This window comes from Setaria viridis, chromosome 4 (genome assembly GCF_005286985.2).
Source record: "Setaria viridis chromosome 4, Setaria_viridis_v4.0, whole genome shotgun sequence".
NCBI lineage: Eukaryota > Viridiplantae > Streptophyta > Magnoliopsida > Poales > Poaceae > Setaria > Setaria viridis.
The window spans coordinates 21,465,064-21,485,357 of NC_048266.2; the positions used below are offsets into that span (position 1 = coordinate 21,465,064).

The 20,294-nt window shown below is 43.0% G+C and overlaps 1 protein-coding gene across 1 annotated transcript; it reads right to left on the reverse strand.

The window, feature by feature from the left end:
* Window positions 1–12,965: 12,965 nt before the first annotated feature.
* LOC117853340 (large ribosomal subunit protein eL20z) lies at window positions 12,966–19,943 on the reverse strand. The gene is made up of 4 exons (XM_034735729.2): window positions 19,630–19,943; window positions 19,421–19,541; window positions 18,618–18,732; window positions 12,966–13,285 (listed from the first exon to the last, which is right to left on the reverse strand). Exons 1-4 carry the CDS (start codon window positions 19,802–19,804, stop codon window positions 13,226–13,228), a joined length of 471 nt encoding a protein of 156 aa, XP_034591620.1. The 5' UTR covers window positions 19,805–19,943; the 3' UTR covers window positions 12,966–13,225.
* Window positions 19,944–20,294: the final 351 nt, after the last annotated feature.

Consider the following 20,294-nt stretch of genomic DNA (forward strand, 5'->3'; position numbering starts at 1 on the left):
ACGTTGTTCGACTACGTACGACTACGTGATCGTCTTCACTGCACCGACGCATATCTACATCTTCCGCACCAGTAGTGCGTCGAGTGGTAATCCCGTGATCCTTATACGGCAGTTCTTCCTGGTTATACGCGGTAGAAATTTTGATTTGCGCTAGCGTAGCCTACCTAGTATCCCAACAGTGGTATCAGAGCCTTAGCTGCTTAGTTTTGGATTCGGGATGTGTGCATATGGAGATATGCGAGTTGTCTGTTTGATCTATGTCCTGGTTTCGTGCCCTTGCTGCAATGGTAGTGTAACGACATACTCCTACCGGTCGGTTTCCGCCATCGGAGTTAAGTGATACACGTAAATCCAGTTGCAGTGAGGGAAGATCAATATGATTGGTCGAATCGAGATCCAGGGTCATACGCCAGGCGCATTAGATGTGCAATGGTAGATGGGATCTACTGCCGGGGTCGGGATTTTGCCGTATGCGCATGCTTCGGTAAATCAGCCGTAACTTTTCGGTATGATCTCGGATCGGGGCGATTTCTATACGAAAATTGATCTACAGAAAAAGTTACACATGAATTCGGCGAGATTAGATTTCCCAAATTCGGCTTGGAAGATGGAGTTTCGGGCCTCCCAAGTTTGGAACGATAGGACGCCTAACTCTGTTTTGCAGGATGTATGTATGTATCTTGTGATCAGTATGGCCCCCTTGTGTATGTGATGCATGTGTGTAACTAATTCGTGACCTGCGTGTCGCGCGTACGGCAACACGGCAGGAGCCATATGTGTTGTCACTTTATTGTATTTAATGGTCTGCGTACCAATCTGTGATGATCCAAGCAACTATGTAATCTTCATTACTAGATTCTTTACTAGCTATTAGGCGTAATAGCATGTTCTAGTTCTTGGAGGACTCATCACCAGGAGGATGGCGCACATGGAACATGGAGATGGAGATCACCATGGTGAACAGCTTCAATGGAGATGGAGATCACCATATGAAAATGGGCCATACTGTGTCACAACTGTGTGAATGCTATTCTGATTTATGTTTTACTTTCTGCATGCTGTGATGTTAGAAGTAGAACGATCCCTCACAAAGTTTAAGTTAGTATGCCCTCCCAACTAGAACTTGCACCGTCCCATGTCTTGTACAATTAGTGGTGGGTCTATGAAATTAGGGTGCCACTAGTTTTCCTTGACTAGACGGGTCTGTGTCGGACACTTACATGCATAAGGGTTGGTTTGCTTAACAAGGTCATCTTAACGGTTAAGGACCTTGGGGCATAAAGGTTGGGCGCCGAGACATAGAGATGTCACCCAACAACAGGAGTCATATGTGATATGATTAGCAAAAGTTGCTTACCGATCTACCTCGTTTGCTAGCGGTGATGCTAAAGCTCACTAGTGGACTTGTTAGTTGTGGATCCTGAATCACTAAGTTTCAATAGAGGGATATTGATTTTAGTGGGAGTAGATTCTGTTAAAATAGTTTAATGTAATTTGCTCTATCATGGATACGTTTGTCTTAGTGTATTTTGCATTACTTTTGTTGTAGATTAAATGGCACCTAGCAACACCACCACATCGTTTGCTTTGCGTTCGGTCCTTGAGAAGGACAAGTTGAATGGAACAAACTACTCGGATTGGATCCGCAACCTGAGAATTGTTCTCAGGGCTGAGAAAAAGGAAGATGTTCTAGACAACCCACTACCAGAAGAACCTGCTGAGGATGCACCCGCTGCTGCTAAGAATGCTTACAAGAAAGCATGTGATGCTAACCTCGAAGTAAGCTGCCTTATGCTTGCTTGCATGGAACCCGAGCTGCAGATGCAGTTCGAAACAAACCATGAGGCGCACGATATGATCGTGGCGCTTAGAGACATGTTCCAAACACAGGCCAGGACTGAAAGGTTCAATGTGTCTAAGGCCTTTGTTGAGAGCAAGCTAGCAGAAGGCGCAGCAGTAGGACCACACGTAATCAAGATGGTTGGTTACACTCAACGGTTGGAGAAGCTAGGCTTCCCACTGGGCCAAGAGTTGGCCACTGATTTCATTCTTTCATCTCTTCCGGCTAGCTATGGGAACTTCATCTCGAACTACCATATGCATGGGACGGAGAAGGGTCTGAATGAGCTGTGTGGTATGCTCAAAACAGCAGAGGCTGACATAAAGAAAAGCGCTAGTACCAGCCATGTGATGGCGATACAGAACAAGCCCAGCTTTAAGAAGAAGGGCAATTCTTGGAAGAAGAAGGGCAAGGCTGGAACGTCCAAGCCAAACCCACCGCCCAAGGTTAAAGCTGGACCTGGACCTGCTCCAGATAAAGAGTGCTTTTACTGTCATGAACTTGGTCACTGGAAGAGAAACTGCAAGCAGTACCTAGCTTGGTTGAAGAACGGCGGAAGTAAGAGTACTTCTACCTCAGGTACGCTTGTTGTTAATGTTATAGACAACATATTTCTCGCTGATACAGTTATTAATTCTTGGGTATTTGATACCGGATCGGTTGCTCATATTTGCAATTCGATGCAGGGAATGATAAGAAGTAGAAGCGTGGAAAGAGGAGAAGTTGATTTCCGCGTGGGCAATAATGCAAGAGTTGCTGCTTTGACCGTCGGGACGATGCAACTCCACCTCCCGTCAGGATTTATTATGGAGTTGAATAATTGTTATTTTGTTCCTAGTTTAAGTCGAAACATTTTATCTCCTTCATGTTTGATGAAGGATGGTTATTCATTTGCGAGTGAAAACAATGGTTGTGTGATCTCTAAGAATAATATGTTTATGGCTTTTGCACCCATTGTGAATGGATTGTTTGTTTTAAATCTTGATGGTTCACCTGTCTGTAATGTAAGTGCTAAAAGGCCTCGGCCTAATGATTTGAGTCCTACCTACTTGTGGCATTGTCGTTTAGGTCATATAAGTGAAAAGCGCATGAAGAAGCTCCATTCTGATGGACTTCTAACTTCGTTTGATTTTGAATCATACGAGACATGTGAAGCTTGCTTGCTAGGCAAGATGACCAAGACGCCTTTCACAGGATTTCCTGAGAGAGCAGTAGACTTGTTGGAACTCGTACATAGTGATGTATGCGGACCAATGAGCACGACGGCTAGAGGAGGATTCCAATACTTCATAACTTTCACTGATGATTTTAGTAGATATGGATATGTCTACTTAATGAGGCACAAGTCTGAAACCTTTGAAAAGTTCAAGGAATTTCAGAATGAAGTTGAAAATCAGCGTGGCAAGAAAATTAAGGCCTTACGATCTGATCGTGGAGGCGAGTATTTGAGCCACGAGTTTAGCAATCATCTAAAGAGTTGCGGAATTGTTCCACAACTTACGCCGCCTGGAACACCTCAGAGAAACGGTGTGTCCGAGCGACGTAATCGAACTTTGTTAGACATGGTTCGATCAATGATGAGCCAGTCGGACCTACCGTTGTCATTTTGGGGATACGCTCTAGAAACAGCAGCTTTCACACTAAATAGGGTACCATCTAAATCCGTAGTTAAGACACCATATGAGATATGGACTGGAAAGGTTCCTAGTCTGTCTTTTCTAAAGATTTGGGGATGTGAAGTGTTTGTCAAGCGACTTCAGTCGGACAAGATCACACCCAAGTCGGATAAGTGCATTTTCGTGGGATATCCAAAGGAAACTTTGGGATATTATTTCTACAACCGATCAGAAGGCAAAGTGTTTGTCGCTCGGAACGGGGTTTTCCTAGAGAAAGAGTTTCTCAAAGGAGAAAAGAGTGGAAAGACAGTGCATCTTGAAGAAGTTCAAGATGAGCAAATCGGGCAAGAATCAATGAGTGATGCTAACGTAGCAGAACAAGTTGAGATACCCATGGCAAGAGAAGCACCGCCACAACCACGAAGGTCGGCAAGGCTCCGCGAAATGCGAGAAATATTATTGTTGGACAATGATGAGCCTGCGACATATGCAGAAGCAATGATGGACCCAGACTCCGAAAAATGGCAGAGTGCCATGCAATCCGAAATAGAGTCCATGGGAGACAATCAAGTTTGGAACTTGGTTGACCCGCCTGATGGTGTTAAAGCCATAGAGTGCAAGTGGATCTATAAGAAGAAAAAGGACATGGATGGAAATGTTCACATCTATAAAGCACGACTTGTCGCAAAAGGTTTTCGACAAGTTCAAGGAGTTGACTACGACGAGACCTTCTCGCCTGTAGTGATGCTTAAGTCCATTCGGATTATTCTAGCTATAGCTGCATATTTCGATTATGAGATATGGCAGATGGATGTCAAGACAGCTTTCCTGAATGGAAACCTAGCTGAGGACGTGTATATGATACAGCCCGAGGGTTTTGTCGATCCGAAAAATGCTGGAAAAGTATGCAAGCTTCAGAGATCCATTTATGGATTGAAGCAAGCATCTAGGAGTTGGAACATTCGTTTTGATGAAGTGGTCAAAGGGTTTGACTTCACCAAGAACGAAGAAGAGTCTTGTGTTTACAAGAAGGTTAGTGGGAGCTCTGTAGTATTTCTAATCTTATATGTGGATGACATATTACTGATTGGAAATAACATTCCTATGCTTGAGTCCGTAAAGACTTCACTGAAAAATAGTTTTTCGATGAAGGACTTAGGGGAAGCGGCATATATTCTGGGCATTAAGATCTATAGAGATAGATCGAGAAGGCTTATAGGTTTGAGCCAAGATACTTATATTGACAAAGTGTTGAAGCGGTTCAGCATGGAAGAGGCAAAGAAAGGGTTCTTGCCTATGTCACATGGCATACATCTCAGCAAGACTCAGTGTCCTTCGACTGCTGATGAGCGGGATCGCATGAGTAGAGTACCATATGCCTCGGCTATTGGATCTATCATGTATGCAATGATAAGTACTCGCCCAGATGTTTCATATGCGCTAAGTATGACAAGCAGACACCAATCTGATCCAGGTGAGAGTCACTGGACAGCGGTGAAAAACATTCTTAAGTACTTGAGAAGGACTAAAGATATGTTCCTCGTCTATGGAGGTCAGGAGGAGCTCGTTGTAACAGGTTACACCGATGCTAGTTCCCAAACCGACAGAGATGATTCAAAGTCACAATCAGGATTTGTGTTCACACTGAATGGTGGTGCTGTTAGTTGGAAGAGTTCCAAGCAGGAGACGGTGGCCGATTCTACGACAGAAGCCGAGTACATCGCGCCTTCGGAAGCCGCGAAGGAAGGTGTTTGGATAAGGAATTTCCTCATTGAGCTTGGTGTGTTCCCGGATGCGTCCAGCCCATTGAATCTCTACTGTGATAATAATGGGGCAATTGCGCAAGCAAAGGAGCCAAGGAACCACCAGAAGAACAAACACGTAATGCGGCGATTTCATCTCATTCGAGACTTTGTTAACCGGGGTGAGATCAAGATATGCAAAATACACACGGATCTGAACATTTCTGATCCGTTGACAAAACCACTCCCGCAGGCTAAGCATGATGCGCATGTAAGAGCTATGGGTATTAGGTACCTTCTAGATTGACTCTAGTGCAAGTGGGAGACTGTTGGAGGTATGCCCTAGAGGCAATCATAGAGATGATGATATTCCATTTGTATCCATGATTTGTATATTGTGTTCATTGAATATCCATTAAAGGCTACTTGAATTGATTTGCAATTATGTGAATTGTATGTGAAACTCTTTACTTGTATGGTTATTCTAAAGTTGTCCCTAGTCGGAGTTCATGTGAGGACACACATGAATATTAGACTAGCACATGTATTAGTTGATGACTATGTTTCACAAGTCATGGACATGGAGATGTTGAACTAATAATGTGGACACATGTGGAGACATGTGTTAGGACTGACCCAACACGAGAAGTAGTTCTCTCTTTAAACAACATATACGCTTTGTCCTTAGACCTGAGATTGTCGCATGTATTCTAGATGTGGATTGACCTACTTAGGGGCTATCAAACGCTACGCCGTAACAGGGTAGTTATAAAGGTAGCTTTCGGGTTTGTCAAGAAGCATGCTATGAGACATGGTCAATCAAGATGGGATTTGCCCCTCTCTGATTGAGAGTGATATCTCTGGGCCCCTCGAGTGATCGGATCAGAAAATGCATGGCCATGCTACGTACGGTTAAGAGTTAACCTACAAAGGGATTCCGAATCACAGGATCGAGAAAGAGCGGTCGGCTTGAAGCTAGACCAAATATCGTGAGGCAAAGGGAATAGCATGTATATTATGTTGTGATGGTTCGTCTGATATGATCTTCGTATGCGTATAGGAGTTGGCACGTCTTGCTAGAGGCCGCTACCGACTATTGGGCCGAGTAGGAGTACTCGGGCCATGTCTATACGTATCCGAACCCATAGGGTCACACACTTAAGGGGCTGGAAGCCCAATTCGGATCTGATCCGAGTTGGATTAGGTTTAGGAGTACTAATGGGCCTCGGATCCAGAGGCCCATCAGGAACCCCTATAAATAGAGGGGTGGGGGCGCCCTAGGGTTTCACACTTTTTGGCTGAACACACTTGCCGCGCCTCCCACGCCCTCGCCTGTTGCAACTCGCGGATCTAGCAATCCGGCTTGCGACGCTTCCTCCCTGCACGTGTGGATACCTTGGAGGTGTTGCGCCTGCAGCACTTGGACGAGCCATCGACGAGCCGCCGACGAGCCACGACGAGCCGACGACGAGCCGCGGCACCGGAGGCGATCTTGCTGTGCATGTGGACGAGCTGCTGAGGAGCCGCTGGACGTGATCGACTACGTACGACTACGTTGTTCGACTACGTACGACTACGTGATCGTCTTCACTGCACCGACGCATATCTACATCTTCCGCACCAGTAGTGCGTCGAGTGGTAATCCCGTGATCCTTATACGGCAGTTCTTCCTGGTTATACGCGGTAGAAATTTTGATTTGCGCTAGCGTAGCCTACCTCGTATCCCAACAATAAGAGGAAGAGAGAGGAGTGTCTAGGAGTAGGCAGTAGCAGCTAGCATCTTTTTAATTGGAGGAGCATTAGATTCAGTCGTATTGTAAGTCATAAAATATGTACATAAATGATATACATATAACAAGGGTACATAATGATAAATATTTTTTTTGTAACTATGGAACAGTACACCAAAGTGATAAGCTCCTATATCATTATTCCTTCATCTATCCTAACGAATAAGACTCACTACAGTACAAATGTTCAACTTGCAGTTATCCAGCTATGGGTTCCTCCTACATGTCGCCTACTCCCTGACCTCGCTACTAAATCGACGCCGATCTGTTGCGAAGCTGAACGCTAGTCGCAAACTGCACTGGAAGGTTGGAGGGTGCCGTGCGAGTTCTCGTTACCCTCTGTTAAACATGTTCATGTAGATTAGATCATGATTAAGCCTAATCAGACATGATTATACCCAAGAGGTTCTCCGATATGGCATGTGTTATGTTAAATAATTTGTTAATCATGTATGATTAGATCATAATTAGGCCTAATTAGATATGATGTAGTGGGGAATTAAGATTGAACGGTAACTTCACTTAGCAGGCCATGATGTAGCGGGAAATTTTATTTTTTGAAATAATCTTCTTGTAAAATACGAAGAGAAAGGCAGTTGTAGTTCTAATATAATTAGAACTTACTGTAATCGTATTTCTTTTAGAAAAATAATTTATTGTCTGGAATGTCTCCTTGAAACTGTTGCTTTGCTTATAACTCCTTTTTTTTTAGCAAACTCCTTTTTGCATTGTCAATCCGTATTAGCATTCAACAAGCGCAAGTCATTGTACGATCCTAGTTAACTTTAAACCACTACATTCAGCATCCTAAATCTCGGCATCCATCCATGTCGGACGGTTCCGAGGTAAGCTACCCACAAGCTTAACGCTCACTGAATCATATTGCAGAACCGGTACTAAGTTAATGAGTTTATATGTTACCTCCTTTTTCCATCAATAGTCATCCTTGGAGCAGCCATCCATGGAGCTGACGCCCACCGGTGACGATGATGTCTATAGTATGGATATATTGCTGGAACTAGAAGAAACTACTCCCAAGACAGATTACTTGGATGCCAATAAATACCAAGAGGGTTTGACACCTAACAAACTCAAAGATGTTGATATGTCACAGCAGGTGTTGATCACTAATGAAACCAACGAGTCAGAAGATGCTTTCAAGATTCCGGAAGGTAGTTTATGTTTCATTCATATATTAGGTTGCTCATTTGATATATTTTCACAACATTTATCATGTGCAATGATCTTTATCCTCAAATTTTATGATTATTTCAGGTTACGAATGTACTGTCAATGATCATGCCTTCATTGAAGCTGCTAAAAAGATCTCAGCTGAACCAGGTAGGGAAGAGCTTGTGCTCATCGATGATGTCCTGGTGAATAGGAATCACATCGAGTGCTTATTTTGTCGAAATGCATACCTGTATGACGAGGAGTACAAATTTATGGGAACAAAAATCTTTTTTTATATGGAGAAATTATTCATGGTTGATTTTTTGCAGGTCATAAATGCGTACATCCACCTATTGCGGACTCAAGATAATATGATAAATAGGCCAGGTGGTACGTGCTACCTAGAAAATACAAGTATGACCGTGTTAATGAAGGGGGATGGTGAAGAAAAACGGAACATGGAGGACATGGAGGATCACTTTCCCTCCCGTGGGCATTCACAGGTTCCACGGTTGGCTGAAAGGGTATTATCGTACATGCAACACGATATGGTAAATACTATTTTCAACATTACGATATATACTTCATTTATCCAATATACGTTCCTTGATTGACATTACATTTTTTAATACTTGATAGTTATTCTTACCAATAAATATAAAAGATACACACTGGTATCTTGTTGTACTGAATGCGCGAAGGCGTAAGATACATGTGTTAGATTCTTATGGAACACTGTTTGGGCGCAGGGACCTCGAAAATACTGTGAGTTTTTGCCATCTCAGATATTTCTATTTTTTTTGCAAACTGCACATACTAATTAACCAGTACATGTACAAACAGTTGAAGGGATTGCGGATGCAGATGGAATACACATTGCAATGCACTGGCCTTAAAGATCACGCTTGGCCGGACGTCAATGTTAACACCTGGGATGTTGTGGAGGTCATGGTTGACAGAATACAGTTTGATGGTATGTATGATATTGCACATTAATTTAAAATACCAATTCTACAATCTCATATGTATATATCTTACGTTTTTCTATATAATAATGATTTTATAGTGTCTCATGTGGGTTATTCATGGTTGCTTTTATAAAGTATTGGACTGGGGATCATCTGTGCGCTACCGTGGATCAGGTACATTATGTATAACTTTAACACAAGTAATTAGTGAATATTTTTTACTAGCATATTTTTTGAATAAACTGTGTTACTACTAATGTACAGGAGAGTATGGTAAAATTTAGGACTAAAATGGCAGCTACATTACTATGAACTATATTTAATGAACGGTTAGGTAAACCATTACTACGCAATGAGGATGAAAACATCGGAAGCCCGAGTGACTTTGCAAAAATAATAGAACCTAACGAGTTTCAGCAGATCAAACAAAAGAGGAAATCCACAAACAGCCATGAAAATGCACTTAAACCAAAGAAAATCGATACAGAGATAGACTCAAATAAGCAAGATGTTCTTCTATACTACAAGGACTGGCCCTTGAAGAGAGATGAGTTAGCTGAGATATTTTGTGATTATATTTTGACAATCAAGGATCCTGCAGAATTGGAGTAAGCTCAGTACTTCATCACTTTCATTTACCACTAATATTATTGCAATTTATTATGATTTCTTATGCATTGTCCTTATATATTGATTTGCAGTATGGTTTGGGTAAGAAGTGATTTGCCCTATAGGAGTGTGTATAAACTCGGTGATCTCAAGGTGTTGTTGAAACGAGGTTCACCCATGCTTGAACCATTTTTCAACTTAGGTGTCCGATTTCTTGCATACCGAGAGGCTAAAGGGATGATAAGGTACAACAACAAGGTTGCAAAGCATCATGTGGATCTGCGATTCTGTGTAAGTTAGCTTGTTTATAATTACAATCATAACTGTGGAATATACTGCATTCATTGTCTATTTATATTTATTAGTTATACATAAAATTGATAGGTGATACTGATCATGGCTATATATCATTTTGCTTCAGAAAATGTTGGAGTTAACACGTCATGAAAAATATCGTAAACATCACAGTGGTAAAGAGTTGGGTGATGTGATTGGTGGATGGGAAATAGTAAAATATGACATACTAGGTTGTAGATATGTAAGTTCTTTTCATGCTACTATTTGTTCATTACATATCTTTTGTGGTCCTAATACTGAGTGCTTTGCAGTTTCTCTTATCATGGAAGCATGTCAATACCTACATGCTTTATGTACTTGATATTAAGCGGAAGAAATTTATTGTGATTGACACTACACCCATTCCAAAATATGCCACGGATGTGCCATATAAACATTATGCGATACAGATTGTAGGATTTCGCCTAAAATTTATGAACGCATTTAGACAGCTTAAACCTGATTCATGGGAGGATGTTCATAAATGGGAATCGTACCACAGATTTTCAGATGGATGGCTTATACTACAGTACATGGCATGGTGGGATAGTCCTCGAAACGTGCACATCGAAAAAGTGAGTAAATATGCTTTGTCGTACGTTCCTTTGTAATTTTACAATATACGATAAATCCAAGCTTAACTTGAAGTAAGCACTTATCTTACTTACAGGATGCTATAACGATGCGGCACAACTTCTTCATCGATCTTCTAGCGCACGAAGCGAATACCTGGAGGACAAGACTACCAGGCATTGTAAAATATTTCCTTTGGCGCATCACAGGCAAAGAAATAAGATAGATGAGGGGCATTTGGATGACCTGTATTCATACATGTTCTACATGATTATTGTCCTGCTGAATCCAATCTTGGATGATATACTTATTTCATATTTATACATGTTTTATATTTTTATTATCCCATTGAATTCAATGTTTTGCAATATAAAAATTTTGTTGCCCGTAGCAACGCACGGGCACAATCCTAGTTAGGCATAAAAACAGGTTTAACATCTCACTAGAGGCGAGAAATTATACATTGTGCGTCCCTGGAGGGCCAAGGGCAATTCGCTGATGGAGTTTGAAGAACGAGTGATTGTCCACAAATTTTCATATGTTCCGTTTGCAAATGATCTTGCAACCGCTTTGTCCGCATTTTGAGCAACACTACAGTGTTTGGTTCAGCGTTCTGTAACGCAATTGGATTAGGGCAAGTATATTGGTGTTGTCTAATAGTCGATCTCATGTATTGACACGTAATCTTAAGATAACTTTACAAACAATCTGTACAATGGGTTATCATTTTAAATTGTTTCATAGTAATTATATTTCCTTAAATTGTGCATAGAGAAAAAAAATATTAGGGCAAGTACATTGGTGTCGTCTAATAAAAAGTCTCATGCATTGACACGTAATCTTAAGACGACTCAGTTGCCATACAATAGATGGTCTTATAAGTTGTCCGGTAGAGCTATATGATTCCTTAATATGTGAATAAGAAAAAATAAATATTATAAGTTGCATGACAACAACTTGTACAATGGTTCTTGAGTTGTCTCGTAGTCCTAAAATTTAGCTCATGAGGCGATTGTTTCGTAAAACAATGAACTTTTTCTCTCTCTCGCTCTCTCTCCTCCACGTCATCAAAATTTCTACGTGGATGAGACCGTTGACGTGTAGCAATGTACACCGTTGACGTGTAGCAATGTACTTGCTCTCATGAATTGCATGCAACCACAGTTCATACAATAGTGTAGTAGTCGTCTCATAGTTCTAAAATCTAACCTATGAGGCGGTTGTTTCGCGAAACGACGACCTCTTTCTCTCCTTACCCTCTCTCCACATCAGCAAAAATTCTACGTGGTACTGTATAAGATGATCTATAAGACTGCTGAGGTGTAGCAATATACTTACCCTTACGACCGCTAAGCATTCCCGTTAAACCTGTTTGCTTCGATGTGTCCAGTAATTAGATACCTTTGTAATTGGAAACCAAGCTATTCATATTCAATTCCCGCCATTCATTCAACTCCTGTCATCTTCCGCTGTTATCTCTTCCCGCTACCGCTGCACCGCCGCTGCTCAACGACTCAAGCACCCTTCGAGTCTGGTCGTCATTCTCCTACACGCAAGCATCTCCGCTGCCTTCTTGTTTCCCACCATGAGGAGCTTTGCCCGTGGCCGGCGTGCTGGTTGCGAGAGCCTCAGAAGTCAACCCCCTAAGATCCGGCCCGTCCATCTCCACTGCACGAGAAGCTCCGCCGCCTTGGCTTTCCCCTGAGTAAGAAGCCATCTCTGCAAGAGCAACACCAATCGCTTCTTCTTCCCTCTCCTGGATCTCTGTTTTCTTCTAAAACGCCGGTCCTCCAACCTCGGCGGGAGATCAATGTGGTGGAGTTCTTCCTGAATCAGCAGGCAAGCACCTATCGCTTTTTGCGGTCAACGCCGGTGTAGAGTTGCATTGCAGACCCTTTCCAAGCTACTCCTATCATCCCAAATTGTAAGTCATTTTGACTTTTCTAGATTCATAGATATTTATATGCACATTCATTTGTGTTACCTGTGGTGGAACCAAACACTAAAACACATTCTCTGAAGGAACTTGGACTGGACACCAAGGCAGCAATGCTCTAGGCCTCTACATGGGGTGATTTAAACAGCTGCCCATGGCCCGAAAATGGATCGCTTACACAGGATTTGAGAATTAGTTTCCCCAGGCCCCAGGCCCTAGACCTCTTTGATCAAGAGCTCTATAAGAGACATCCAAGAAAAAACGGCTGGGATGCTGTGACTTGTGAATTTGCATAGGAGATTGGCAACATTCTAAGGCAAAATTTAAAAGATTAGCAAATAAAGTAGTGAAGCAAAGAGATCGACCATGGCGCACAGGCGTATAACTATTTAATCCTGCTCCGGTAAGCTGTTAAATTGGTACCATATCATATAGATAAACTGTAGAATTCATGATTAAACATATATATCACAGGGCATGTGAGCCAGCGGATGGAAAAATATGGTGATTTTTTTTTACACGTAAGCTCATATATTTCATTCTTCACGGGCAGGGGCAATACAATAGAGCTATGGACATATCAAATGTGGCGCCAGAAATGTTAACTACATATGGATTTTGATTGGCGACATCCAGCATTGTTCACCAGAAAGGATGCATTCTGATACCATTCAGAATGAAAGAGACTAGTGCAAATATGGCCTACAAAAGAATTATCTGTTACAGCCTACAAACCAATAAAAATAAAATAAGAAGACAAACAGCAACACAATTCTAGAAACAATCAAACAAATGTAGTGAATAGCATGTGTTACCCCTCGGGAGGATTTAGCATGAGTCATTACATTCCTTTTTTTCCAATAAAATTAAATAAGTATGTGCCACGACTCATTTAGCCTAATATACAATCCAGTATACTATTTTTGCTCCCTAGAATACTATTGATTGATTTTATCTTTTGCGTTGAACCCCCTCTGTTGATTTTTTTTAACTGTCACTTTGTTAGAAAAAATCAATATGCAGGTGCATGATAATATGGTATTGAAGTTGTCAGCAAAAAGGTAATTACTTTTATTTACCCAATACAGTCTTAAGATTACACTATTGTAACAATAACACAGTACATACTACTATTTTACAACATTGTGCTATGCACTATAGTAGCACATTTAATTTTATCTTGAAGGTTGCTGAGTAGTGTCTCAAGATTGTATATTTGTTACATGAGAGTAATCAAATTGATATTTTGGAACGATTATGATACCATGTACCATGACAAAGTTAATAGTAAAAAATACTCAAAGCACCCTGATCACAAGGGTCTACAGACGAAACCATTGTAATATTCTATACATCTCTTAGACCAGTATAACCCTCCAACTAGCATGATAGTTTGCCGTCAATTAACAAATGAATAAAACCTAGCACGATAGTCTGATTTCTAACTCTAAATTACAAAACTGGACACCGAGCGCCATCCAACTATTTGAAAGTGGACAAATTTGGGCCTTTAGCTAGTTTCAAAGGTGGTTTTCTATTTTCTAGAAAAATCTGGTTTAATAAAAACCATAACAAATTCATTTGGGCCTTTAGCTAGTACCACATTTTTTCCTAAAGTTATAAATTATCTCTTGGTGCTCTATTTAGATGTAATATATTTAGGCTACCCCTTGGGCCTAGGGTACTAGAGAGGGAGGAGGTGGCCGACGGCCATGGTGGAGGCATAGGGGGGGAGGGAGAAAGGGAGAGGGAGCCGAAGCCTGAGAGCTAGAGAGCTTTAGGGTTTTACCCTTAATTCATTACTTGATTCCAAACGGTTAAATCTTCCCTCATATTTATGGGAACGACCTTACTTGGCTCCCAAATCATCCTAATGAATTGACTTACAAGCAAACCTATCTCTAGACTCTTCCTATTCCATAACCTGGGAACAGTACCACAGCCCCCCTCTTTGGGACGACTCTGGGCCCTTGTGGCCCATCTGACCTAGCTAGGCCCTCTATACCCACAACATCTCCCCCCGTTTCGACTTGCAACGCATCCTCACGGTGTGTTCTCCATGTGTTGTCGCTGTCGAGGTTGCTGTCGTCAGAGCCACCTTTTATTTCCATAGCCATGCTAGGGCTCTCTGGTTGAAGCCGAGGTGGGAGCCATGGCTGCTGCCCAAGGTAACCCCATGGTGATGTTGAGCTGGGCTGGTGCCTTGATGTCATCACCTCCATGTGGGTGAAGAGTTGCATGTAAGGAGCAGCATGGAGGTGTCAAAGCCGATGGTGATGCAACACATTGTCACGGGGACTTTGTTGAAGTCAAGGTAGACGTCAATGCCCTCGTGTTGATGGTGATGAAGCTAGCGCTGCGTTGGTCACCAAGGTGTCAAAGGTTAACTGAGTAGGATGATGAAAATGTCGCCAGTGTAGTGGATCATTTCAGTAGTGTCGTCGACGGAGTGAAGGTCATGGCCGATGTCGAGGGCAGCTTGTAGTTGATGAGGTATTGGTGTTGCCGCTGCTCCTGATGCTAGTGTCCTGCCGATTTGCAATGGATGCTGGTGTCGACGTGCAGGGGCAACCGGCTGAAATGTGCGCCCATCTAGAACAAGGAGAGAGGATTGGGCGCCCATTGTTCCTCTCATCGATTGCGTAGGAAGAGGTCAGTCAATCATCCCAACTTGGATGGCACATGATGATATTGTAGATGGAGCCTTGCTTGTGTGCGTCTCATGTCGTTGTTGGGGTAGTTGCTGGACAAGTCGCCATTATTGATAAAGGCGTGGTTGTGTCCTAATGCCCTGTAGTGCTGGCGCCTTCACTTGCCATTGTAGTTGAGGGTGCCGGGGAATTATTCTATAGTAAACCACTTTAGTTCTACTGAATTTGCAGTATGAGCGGCTACGAACTTGTGGATGTCCAAGAGTTGAAGAAGGTTGTTGTCCCGCAGGCATCCCTTATCGTTGTATGTAGACACTCCGCTTCTGTTGAGGTTGATGCGGTAGTGTCATGTCTCCTTGGAGAGGTGACCATCCTAAGAGTTGAGGGCATAGAGTCGAAGATGATGACCGGCATATGAGAGCTGATGGTTGTCGCTGAAGAAGGGTAGGGGTAGACCAAGAATCGATCCAACCACTTGTGGTGGAGGTGGTTGAGTTGGTCGGCCAATTCTCATATCTCAGGGTGAGGTATAAGTGCCTACTTCCAATCTGCTAGGGTGCTCGCCGAGGTGCTTGGAGGAGATCGGCAGTTTCGTAGATGAAGTGGTCATCCTAGGGCCCCTTGCCAAAGGTGTGATCTATGGCCTATTCACCAAAGGTGAGCAAGAGTCCGTTAGAGTCGTAGAAGATGTGCAGATGGAGGGTGAAGCACTTGCAGATGGAAGAACCTCATGTTTGTCCTGAACATGCTAAGTTGTTCTTCTATTGATGCCCTCCATAGATGCCTCGGGGGAGGCATGGGTGCACTACCAGGCGGTCTATGCGTACCTGTAATATAGGGTCGCCTGCCTTATGTGTCGTGTTAGCTGAGGTTATTGGTCGCCATGACTTGGCGACTGCCTTCCTCATGGATGTACTCTTGATTACCGAGGTTGACAATGCAACTCGTTCGACAATCAACTCCTAGCTAGTTGGAATTGGCGTGCTGGTAGCATGCACTGTTGCGTCGGAGTCACGATCACAGTTGCTATCGTTGTAGTTGTCGCACCGCCAAGCTGATGGAGGACGAGGTCGATGTAGATTGACTGTCACTGGTGGTTGGACACGTGGATGATCCGGTGGAGGGCAACTCCTCTAGAGGCGCGGCGCTTAGGTGTGTTGAAGGCGTAGCGTCGGCAGATGGCGCCTTGATGGAGGTGTCCCAGGTAGAAGAGGTTGCCAACGTAGATGTGGCAGTGGCGCAGCATGTCGTAGTGGTACTCACAGCCGATGTTGTAGTCATCGTCGGGGAAGAAGGTGTTGACGACACTGTTGTTGTAGATGTAGCTGTGATGAACTGAAGAAGCTGTTCAGCCCATAGGAGGGGCTGATGATCGGCATGTTGTTAATGACACTATTTTTGTTGATGCAGAGTGTTGGTGTCATGGTCATTGCCGATGGAGCGTTGATAGGCAGCTTTGCTAGATCAAACACCATTTCCAATGTGGTGATGCAGCAAGCTGCAGAGATGCGTTCAACGTTACAGCCGATGTTGGTGGAGTTGCTGCTAGCAATGGCGTTGATGTAGGTGTAGATGAAATCATGACGTAATGATTGGCGACGCAGTGGTACGAGTTGTCGGTGCATTAGATGATGTTGAAGTCCTCTGTGTGCAATGGATCTTGAGATGCATCTACAAATTTTTTAGGGCTGACATGGGTGTCGGATGCAGAGATTGTTGATGCAGCAGATTGATTCTCCATGTCGTTGATGGTGTCTCCCTTCTCATCTGCAGCCACGCGGCTTCTGTTCTTGTGATGAACGGTGTTGTTGATGGTCTCTTCCTGTTGATTCTCCACATCATGAACGTGCACAGTAGCTTCATTACTGTTCACAAGGTAAGCGGTCTCGTGAAGGCTGTTTTCTTAACGATCTAATGACGCAAGAAATCTTCTTGCCAAATCATCTACCCTTTCATGAATTCTCAAGGATTGAACTCGCTCACTTCATCTAGTTCCTCTATTTGATCTATTGCAGCAACAGCAGTAGTGGCTATGGGGATCGGTAGCCTGGTCCCTGAATACCAAATGTAATGGATTTAGGCTACCTCATGGACCTAGGGTACTAGAGAGGGAGGAGGTGGCTGGCGGCCATGGTGGAGGTGCAGGGACAGAGGGAGAGGGAGCCGAAGCCTGAGGGCTAGAGCTTTAGGGTTTTACCCCTTAATTCCAAACGGTTACATCTCCGCTCATATTTATGGGAAGGACCCTACATGTCTCCCAAGTCATCTTAATGACTTGACTTACAAGCAAACCTATCTCTAGACTCTTCAAAATTCATAACCTAGATAGGCACGTGGCAGCTGCCACACTACAGTACCCGTGGGTAATGTTCACACGAGTACTGTTCACCCGTGAACAGTACCACCCCACCCCACCCCCTTCCCCTCTTTCGGCCGACTCTGAGCCCATCTAACCTGGCTAGGCCCTCTATACCGATAACATTAGGTTTTTTTATATTACTTGTACCTGTTCCCAATGTTTTATTGCTTGTAGCCACGGTTGTGATAATGTTATTTATTAAAATTATCATTCCAAATGACTCTAAGAAGATTACCAATAATAGATTAGATTTTCAGGAAACAAATTGGTTGAAGTTTTAATCTTTTTATTTAAAATGAATTAGTTTATAATTTTTAGAGATTATAAATAAGATTTTTATCATTTCTAGAAAATTGAAAACCACCTTCGAAAATAGCTAGAGGACTAAATATGTCTGGCTTCAACAGTTGGATGGTGCTTGGTGTCCACTTTGCAGTTGAGGGTTGAAAATTGGACTATGTGCTAGTTGGAGGGCGTAAATTGGACTTTTGCTGCAGAAGTTTGTCAAAATGGCAGTCTTTTGTACAGTGTTTAGTATAAGACATAATTCTAGTATAAAAGAAAACGCCATCCACTCAGCTCAGCTGGTCATTGTATCTTAACTTATCACTCTGAATCTATGTCTTCTTAGTAGTGCAGACTGAGTTATGTCAAGTACTTCAACTGCGCATATAACTGGAACAACAAATATTATAATGTAAACAAACCGACGATACTAGTTATGTTTATTGTCACTGCCATCATTATCATTCAAAACCATCAGTAATAGGAAAACACATTTTTTTTTGTCTCATATGACTCGCTGCAACTCTATTGTACTGTTATGATGGCAACTAACCAAAGAGTTCTAATTGTAGGACACAAAGGAACAAAACACAATACTATATTAGATCAATTTCAGCCGGACCATTTGTATCATGCATACAACGACTATAGAAAAGAGACAGTTTTCTAATTCTGATGCATAAAGAATAAGGTAGCAAATACATTTTTCATTGTTTAGTCTAGCAAATGGGATACTTACAGCAATGGTGCATGCAATTAATCCAGGCTTCTCTCTGTGGTCCAAGGCAACAAAGAATAGAAGGAAGGCACCAGCATACCAGGGTATGGCAGCCAAGAAGAACCCCAATAAGAAACTTCAACAGAAAACAGAAGTTAAGTTTGTATGGTAGGAAATTGTTTTTTTTTTGTAGACACTTGCAAAATATGGGATAAATGTTCCGCACAAGCAGATTTAGTTCATGCTATGATGGATTTGCACAATACAAATAAGCAAGTAATGCTACAAAAGCATCACGCCATCTGACATTCCTAATCAGCAGTTTTCTATCGCAGAGCACAATTCACTTCACTACATAATCATAGTCCATATGCCTCTATACTAGAACAAATCCACTTTTTGTGTATTGTTTTCGGATATATATTTATCACTGTCAGACTGCAAGTTAGCATTTAACAAAAACATTCATAAGGAAATGCACTACTGCAATAACATGTAAACATTGTTGATATGCCAAATGATCGTGAAATGCCTGCTCGTCTTAGACATCAGGAATTCAGGACAGAATTTTATAAACAAGTCTCCTTGCACCTAAATAAAGATCTTGCAATTGCTACTAAGAATGAACAAAAGTAATACGTGAGCCATATCCTCATAAGGCCATTTAGCTCAAACAGCACAGATCTAACTTGTTATTGTCAAATTATATTAGTTAAAAAACACAGCAACAGTATGTGTATGCAGTTTCAATGCTCTAGCTGATCTACATCTTCCCCGCCGTATTAGATTGATCCGTATCGCCTTGAGACAGAGAGGGCACTTACAGAAACCAGCCGATGCCGACTCCACAGAAGGGCAGTGGCGGCTCCCGGACGGGAACGCCCTCCACGAATACCTGCTGCTGGACGGCGCTGGGGAAGGCCACTACGCCCTGGCCACCGAACCCTGCGCGACAAGAAACAGAAGCATTCATCAGAACCAGAACAGCGAGCGCCGAGGGATAGTAGTAGGGTGGCTGCAGGAAGGCACCGACCGACCGGGGAGGCGTGGTAGGCGGCGCCTAAGGTGGGCGGCGGCTGCAACGGCGGGGGAAAGGTGCCGTAGTGGTGGTGGTGGTATGGGAGCGAGCTGGGGGCGGAAGCTGAATGGGACGGGGGTGGGGACTGGGGCTTGTTGGTGGAGTGTTTGGCCTCTAGCATCGCCGCCATGGGGCGAACCGGACTGCCGGAGATGGACGGATCTCGAAGCGAGGGGAGGCACGCGCGGTTGTTGGACCTTGCCAGAGGACGGTCGACGGGGATCGCCGGGTTTCAAGACGAAAAAAAAAAGAGGAAAAAGTCTAAACTAGTCCCTGTGTTTCGAAATGTCAAGATAGATTTTGCTATATCTGGACCCTGTTTGGCTCCTCTTGCTAAACTTTAGTTGCCAAAAGTTGCTAAACTTTAGTTGCTAAAGTTTAGCCAGAGCTGTTTGATTTCCTTTGCTAAAAGGCATTCAATGAGAAGGATAAAGACTTGTTTGCCCCTGATGAATGCTACCCTTCTTTTCTCCCTCCTCCCATCTTTTTCTCCCTCCTCCCTAGTTCAACCGCCAACCGCCAGGGTTCTTGGCGCCAGTTTCCTGAAGATTGCGCCAGGGGAGTTGGCGCCATTTCTTCCTGGCGCCATGCGCCATTTCTACCTTGCGCTAAGGAACAAA